Raw genomic sequence first — 8,392 nt, forward strand, 5'->3', positions numbered from 1 at the left:
GTAGTTTAGCCTGCGTTGGATCTGATCAATGACTGGTTATTGGTTCCGAGTTTCCATCAAAAAAATTATATCGGGCTTGTCATGAGCCACCATGGCTCTAAGAGCACGAACTGTCAGGGAGTTGCCCAATCCCTGACAGTTCCAGCTTAGGATCTTCATTTGGTAGCTGGTGGCTTATTTGGGCAAGCCACCACAGCCTCTTCGTAGTCCCTGTCAGCCTGGAAAACAGGGGTATCCAACAGAGTGCTTTCATCCAAAGTGTCAAGATGGATAGGACGTTTCTTTGCTTTCTTTAACTGAATTGTTTTAGCCTGTAAGCGAGAATGAGTAGGTTTTTTTTTGATGTAGATGCCATAGTGTGAAGGACTTTGACCTCGGATATGTTTGCTTGGGCAGGGCAGGACGTTTTGTCAGTTTTGGAAGGAAGTGCAGCATGAGGACTGTCAGCAGGTAAGCTATGAATATTCTGAGCAGTTTGAGTCGCTGTAGGAAGTGGTTGAGTTTCCATCTGTACAGGGGCAGGAGGGAGTAACAGGAGCCCTGACTGTGGTGTTTTAGGTACACTTTTGTCAATGTCATCTGATTCAGGTTGAAAATCATAAAAAGTTTGCCAATAGGGACTATGTTCATTAACTTCAGCGCGCAACCACTGTCCATGATACATTTTGTCCCGTCTATCAAACTGAGTCTCATCATATGGAATTTCCTTGCAATATGAGGCGTAATGTCCTAAGATACCACAGGAATAGCAGAAGTGTGGTAACCGTTCATAACGGAAATCAATCCAAAAGTTTTTTCCTTCCACACATATGAGCTTGCCTGGTTTGAGAGGTTATGTGAGGGGAAGTTCGACTTTAACTCTGACAGCTCTGGATGTGGGTCCTTCTTTTGCATCAATTCTGACCTCAAGAGGCTGGCCAATATCCTGTGCGATTCGTCGCAGGAACTGCTCGGTGCATCGCTTTAGGGGTAACCCTAAAACTTGTACCCAAAATGCACTGGTTGTGAAGTTATAGCAGTGTAAGGGTGTATTAGGAGCCCAAGGCTTGAGGAGAAGCAAGTTGTTAGTGAATAACCAGGGTCCATTGTAAAGAACCTTCTGTTTGTCAGCTTCTGAAGTAAATTTGAAAACATATAAACCTTCTTCTCTTTGAGCAACATTTACATTGTCTATCTGCCAGGCTTTTTTCATAGTTTGTTGGAAAGCAGGAAGATTGACAGTTGAATTTGCTAGGAGTTTTCCGACAAGGGTTAACTTACATTCTTGTATTGTGGCTGTAGGAGGAGCATCGTCCCAGGCTTCAATTGCAGTAGATGACCACAGTTTACCTAAGCGGCTACATAAAGCAGCTAACCGAGCATCTTCAATTGGGTCCATCATCGCGACTGGGGAAATAGCTTCGAGAATGCAATCAATGGAGATGGTCACTAGAGAAGTTGCATGCAGAACCAGAGGATGTCATAAAGGAAGTGGCTAGATGGACATGCAAGACTTAGAGAGAACCATCGATGAAGGCAGTATATGGGGAGAGCAGAGTGGGAAAACAGAGAGAAAACGTAAAAGGGAAGGAGGTAGGGTGGAAATTGGAGGAGATGGAGAGCGTCATTGAAGTTGCGATGAAGTTGCGATGAAGCCGAAGCTAAAGGGTGACAATGAAATTGGGTTAGGAAGGAAGAAGATGACTACCAGAGCGGTAGAGAAAGCTCCACATAAACGAGAGAAAAAAGCGAGATGCTTCCATTTGCAACTTTTCATACTAGCGTTTGATAAACCTACTTGTGTGCAAAAAATAGAAGTGGATGGTTTGTGTAGTGGGTGAATTAGAATGGTGGCAACTATCCTTACTCAATTAGCTAAAAATAATTTTAAGAAAGTAGAAGTTTTACATAAGACACGTTGAAATCTCATAATCAAAATTGTTTACAGATTACTGCCATAAATTGATAGCTTAGCTATACGAGAGCTTACCCTCAAAATTATTTCCTTTCATAGGTCAGAGGTGCAAATTCTGCTTATTTGGAAATTGAACTTTGAGCCAACCTACATTACTCTTATCTAATTGGTATTTTGGTAAAGGTCATCGTGATAGCCTAGTCCATATTGTCCATATCGTTCATGGTCTGTTAGGGTTGATTCAAACATTGAACATGAGAAATCCACAAGCTAAACATTCCGTGACGGGATGTGGAGACTCTATCATAATGCCCACATCAGTCGGAAATATTAGTTGCCTCATCTTACAATCATATTTTCCACATCATTTTACTCTCCAGAACTTATTTTAAAAAAAGGCGGTTAGAACTTTTGCAAATTGTGCAATGTGATTGTTGAAATTTTCTGATTTGAATCCTTGAACTGCGTATTTTATTTTCAAATTGGTGTCCTTTTATAGACTTTGACAAATTATTTCATATCAACCCTAAACTTTTCTCAATTGAATTCTTCAACTACATATTTTCTTGCTAACTTAGCCAATGTTGCATCGGCATCCTACAGGCAGCTCTATCGCCCGGCGAGCCTGGCTGAACCCTAGCCGTGCTCAAGCGATCATGCGGTCATCCTCTCTACATCTCTTTCATTATCCATTTGTTGCAATGAGGAAGTGACCGTTGTCTCGTTCTCTCACCCCTGCACTTCCACGGCTGCTTGATGTTCAGCACGACTTTCATCGCATACATGCTGAAAATATCTTAAACATTCTACACTTTTCTAAATTTCATCTAAAGTTAAGTACTGCAAACTTGATTACAAGCCCCATATGAGCTAGGTCTCTGCTTTTGTCGCTATGTCGGGCCGAGAGAAAGTGCCTTGCATGCAGTGGCGACTGGTGAGGGGCGCAACCTCACCTAGGCGCGACAACGAAATGCAACCCTAGCCAATCTTTGCGTGCATTTGTATTCATGTCTTTTTTTTCCCATGCTAATCTATTTTGTTAGACGTGATGGACAATTATTGGTCTAGGGTTTGAGTTCTATGTAGAGTTTATACTGCGTATGAAAGATAAAAGAGATCGACCATAAACAGTGTAGTCTCACGTCTTCTATAAGGAAAACACTTTGGATGGGAAAAATGCGTAGAAATCTGCTTATGAAAGATACTTTTTTTTCATGAAATCAACCTTTTGGATTCTACAAATAGTTTGTAGGCTAAAACGCATTATGTTGGTAATTGTTATTCAATAGGAAAAGGAAAAATTTTAACCTAAACTGATCATCTTTGTCATCATGAATTTCAACTTTTCCTGAACCCAATCTTCATGAAAATTCGAAACCTTTGCTTTTGCCACAATTATAACAAAGACTGTTGAACAATTATAACAAAGACTCTATCGCAACTTGCACATAATTACTTATGGATTTTGCTTTGTCAAATCTTGATTGATTTTTTAAGATCCAAAAGCAGCTATTACTTTGTCTTTCTCATGTTTAAGTTAATTGTCGTGTTGCAAATCATAAGATGAACGCAGTTGGATAGTATTCTACTTACGGGTGATAGGCAAACGGAAATGGGTGTGTTTGGGCAATACTCTTTATGTAAAAGCTCGATTTGTCTATCTTTAGTTTGGCCCGGCCCAAAATTACTATTTAAATGACATGTGATGGGCAGTCTTGGACAACACATTAAGCCCAACCCGTGGATCCAATCCGGTCGAAGCACGCCCACTGATCACCTCTTCTGTCATTGAGACGAATACTTCAGCTTTTTCCATCATGCCAAAGCTTGAACTTTGTCGTAGAGAATCCTCCTGGACCAACCTGAGATGTCCGTTGTCGACTCCAAGGATCGGATACCATATTGTATCCGTGTCATGCTTTGCAATATTATAATTTGCGAACTTGACAATAATACATGTTTTGAAAGCTGCAGTGTGGAAAGTTGGGCGAGTGAGCTGTTACTGGTTTTGTCTTTTTATCATCGAACGGTCATCCATTCCAAGGATCGGATACCCGAAGATCCACAGAAGGGCCCCCACAATAATTTATTCTCCAAGATAAACTTTCCCAAAATGCTTTCACAAATCTTCCCAAAAGATAAACCTATTCTCTTGAACATGGTGAAGGTGCAAATTAACTTGGAAGATACCAGCAATTGATCCATATATTATTTGAAATTGGCCTTTAAGGCCTCAAGCAAAGTGGCAAAAGTACAATTGACGCCAGAAGTAGACCCACCAGGCACCATGGACATTGAATCATCCTCCACCACTACATTCTCAGCACGACCAGATCTCCCTATCTCAAGAAGGATGAACCTTGTGAGATGAAATCCCCTTCCAAGCAGTCTTCATGGAAGCAGTGGCCGAGTTGACCGCAGCCTCAATGTACTTCTTGGCGGCCGCCGTGGCCACCTTCTCCATCATGTTCCCCATCCGCCTGGCCTTCTCCGCCGTCTCCAGTAAGCTGTTCATCTCCTTCTTCGCCATCTGGTCCATCTCCTCCTCGAACCGCCGCATCTCCTCCATCGCATCCTCCATGGCCGAGTCAAGGTAGGCCTCAGCCTGGTCCACCTCGGCCTCGGCTGCCTCGGCCTCGGCCAGGAAGTCGAACTCCGCGACCGCCCACGACTTGTAGGCCTCGACCTCGAAGAGCCTCATTAGTTCCTCAATTGTGGCCGGGTCGAAGTTCTTGTCGTGGAGGGATTGGTCGGAGAGGAAGGTGAAATGGTTGAAGAGATCATCCATGGCTGCGGTCTGCCTTGAGAGTGAATAGTGAGAGGAGGAATATGCAGATCTAGAGAAGAAAAAGTTGGGAGCGATAGGACAAAGATGATCGTATTAAAAGGGTGGGTGGTGGGGTTTGGCTTTTTGTGGAATAATAGAGGCCACTCGATGGCAACTTTTAAAACGTACATTTTTTTTTTCTCTTTTTGCGTCATCCATGGACATGGCCATGGGAAAAGTCCTTAGGAAAATATATAGGATTTTAAGTTGAAAGGATTTTTTAAAATACAAATTACGTTTAGTAAATTATAATTTAAAAATCAATTATGAAGTAACTTTGAGTAAAATAGTATTTGGATAAGTTATATTTACAAAGCCTTTATTATTAAAAAAAAAAATTGATTGTTAAAGGATAGCAATTGCCGGCAATTATTGCCGCGTCAATGTCGACGGTTGTTGTCTAAGGTTGTTGGACCTCAGGTGGTCCCTAGGCGAAACCCTTGCATGAGGTCGCATGGCCTTGGCAAGGGTCACCTAAGGTCGTACGATCTCAACGAGGGTCTTGCTTGTGATTGACAACCTCAGCAAGGGTCTCGCGCGACCTCGACAAAGGTCTTGCTTATGTATCGCGACCCTTGGCGAGGGTTGCATGACCCTCGCAGGGGGTCATGCCACCTAGATACTGCCGAAGATCGCGTGACCCACCGACGATGGTCGCCTTGGTCGTCATGACTGTCACTGACCTCTCTCTAGTTTGTTGCCCGCCCTCTGCAACCTTGCACAATCTGCACGTCTGCCTCAACGAAGAAGATGAACGGTAGAAACAAGGGCAAAATCAAAGGCTGAAAGCCTAAGGCATCCCAAGAGGTGCCTTTTCAAATGCCGCTTTTTCCTAATGTTGTTTCTAAAATCTTTCCCAAATACCTAATATTTGACCAAAATGCCTTTAGGTGTCTAAAGCCCATTTCTAATGCAGGTTCCAAACGCGCCCAAACTTGACTAGCTGTATGTCTATAGAATACCCAGCAAGTGCCATGAAGCGGTTAAGTCCGGCTTTTCGACTGTCCCAGCCGGCCCAACCTCTACTTTTCGTCGGAAATTCTTGAATTCTCCGATAAACCACGTTGACAACAGTCGGGATATTGCTCGGCATGCTCGTCCTTCCAGCTTGAGGCATGGATTCAAATTACCAAATCCGTGCATGAGCTATCTCCGGTGTACGCTCGATACGCACAGGATGGGAGGACTGTCACATCCGACGGGAATTGGCTAGATGCTGAGCCTCGGACACTCGATTGACATTAAAAAACAACAAGAACTTGAGATGTGTTGCCCCACTTTGCGGTGCTTCAAAAAACAAAGGACGTGGAAAGAATGGTCTTCATATTGGGCTTGAGAGTAGGAATACATTCGTTTCTTAACATTCATTTCTTAATCCTCAAAACTCGAAGAGGGCTTTAGGCATCAGACCTTTGGAATAAGATCTCATCGTTCAAATGAGGGATCATCCTTTTCTCTTTCGTGTATCGCACTAGGTGAGAAAGTTTATTGGATCCTTTGAACTTGACCGATATATTCCATAAAATTTCATTTCCGTATCAAAATCAATCTCCGATTACTGATATTCATAATACTTGTGAAAAAAAAGTCATCAGAAGTGAGTCGAAAGAGGATATCCAAACGTATTTATATTGGAAGTAGATCAATTTATGTTACTCAATACAATATAGAGGATTTATTTTGAATACTCATAACCTCGTAGATATAGGATTGTATGGGCAAATTCCTGAAATGTGGCTGGGCTTAGCAATTAGCACAATGGATAAAAGGATCACGCGGACCTTCTATGGCCCCGGTGAACGGCGACCTTCACAGTAACGGTCCGAGGTGGAGTTCTTTTTTTTTTTTTTTTGTCGGGTAAGTCCCAACCTGCAAAAAGGCGTAACCCTAGAGGAACAATTTCTCTAGAATGGCAATGTGCCGTAACATCTTTTATATTGTAATTACCCAATACAAAATTGTCGACTTATTTAGGTGTCAACAGGCCGTGATCAATGACGATTTCTCACTCGTTGTTGGCGACCGAATTGAAATTACTCAATCGAGAATTGCTCTTTTACGAGCTTTTAGATTGTATGACACTCAGTGTTGAATTTAAAACTATGGTAAAATGCTATGAGGCGATGATTCCTTGATGGATTTTTTAGACTACTACAGCAGCTCTAGTTCTATTCACCTTTTTGAAAATGTCAAAGCTTGACATTTATACAGAAGGAAGAGGACTATAGATCCACATGGGCTAATTTAATGAAAATCATCCATCGATTGTCACATCGAGTCACGACCTACCATGTAAATTTTAGATATCCATTACGTACAACATTGAGAGCGAGAACCGAACAGTCCATTTTAAATGGGAAATACAAGGAAAAAAAGGGCAAAAATGATAACGTTATTAATTTGGCATGTTGCGTCAATGTAATGAATACAAGGCTGTCGTGCCTTGGATTCTCTCAGGTTGTGAATTATGGTGGACCCTGGATTTTTAAGCTCAATCAAAGTATGTTGCGATGATTTTTAACTCATAAGTTTTAAAATTTGTAAGCTTGGTTTTTCACCTTTTAACATTTTATTCTTAATACAATACTAAATATCTCAGATGCTAAAATGTAAGTAGGCATTTCTCAGTCAAGTAAAAAAATCGTAATATTAAAATTTTTTTTTTTCCAATTTTAATAAAAAGTCAAAAGTTACATAATTTCAAACCCGTCCAAATAAGTAGATCCTCCTTTCACATAGCCGCATTAAACACCTCGGCTACTGGTGATGCGTTTTCAGATTATGTATACATGATGATTTGTGTCCATCCTTAAAAACTAGAAGAGTTATGTCAAAAATTATATTCATTAATTTCCTAAAATCCATTTTGTGATGTCACCATTTATTGTCGCTTTCCGAATATTAGGTCAAGTGGACACTAAAGTCCAAGGTAATGTAGGATGGTCACATGCCACTTAGGTAAGTGAAATTTTAAAAGGCTTTTAATTTGGGAAATTCATCTATCACCATCTCAGCATCTGATAACGTGCAAGGAAGAAATAGTACTAAGTTACTTTTTTTCCCCAATCATTTATGAATCCTTTCTTTGATTAAGTGGTATGGCTATTTACCAACATGTGCTGATCATTGAAAGTATTTCCTAGTTTTTTTATTTGAATTGAACTTTGACACGAAATTTTAGAACATGGGGATTTTTAAAATGGTTTTTGTGTATTGGAATTGAACTTGAAAAAACCGATTTCATATTTTGCTTGTGTTTATTTGTCCTTGATTGTCGATTCATCTTCGTGTGTAAGGATTTCAGCAAGTCGGTTCAATTAATCCTCGGATCTTCTTGAAATGCAGTGGCTTTAAATCGAGTTTCGGATGATGGGATATGTTTGGGATTAGAAAATCCTATCAGGTCCTGGATGGATTTGGGATTCATATATTATATTGCATGCATTCGATAATGAATGTTTTGTGTGGGACGATGCACATTGTTTGACTTAGTTATTTGCACTTTGTAGATGGTAATTGATATTTTAATATGTAATCAAGATGCCTTTTCGTCATTATGTTACAGAATTTACTTAGTAAATATTCATTTGGAGAAAACCATAATTGAGAATGTTTTAAGTGACTATTATATTTCTATGTATATAAATAAATACGGTACGAGGTTAAGTGTT

General features: G+C 40.6%; 1 protein-coding gene across 1 annotated transcript; it reads right to left on the bottom strand.

The window, feature by feature from the left end:
- Window positions 1-4,011: 4,011 nt before the first annotated feature.
- On the bottom strand, window positions 4,012-4,771 carry LOC104452706. The gene has a single exon (XM_010067177.3). The coding sequence runs from the start codon at window positions 4,680-4,682 to the stop codon at window positions 4,239-4,241; it is 444 nt and encodes a 147-aa protein (XP_010065479.2). The 5' UTR covers window positions 4,683-4,771; the 3' UTR covers window positions 4,012-4,238.
- Window positions 4,772-8,392: the final 3,621 nt, after the last annotated feature.

Source organism: Eucalyptus grandis, chromosome 7 (assembly GCF_016545825.1).
Source record: "Eucalyptus grandis isolate ANBG69807.140 chromosome 7, ASM1654582v1, whole genome shotgun sequence".
In the NCBI taxonomy this organism is placed as follows: Eukaryota; Viridiplantae; Streptophyta; class Magnoliopsida; order Myrtales; family Myrtaceae; genus Eucalyptus; species Eucalyptus grandis.

What these genes read in the sequence shown, in the direction of transcription:
- LOC104452706 (XM_010067177.3), bottom strand. Translation starts at nt 4,682, where the DNA reads ATGGATGATCTCTTCAACCATTTCACCTTCCTCTCCGACCAATCCCTC.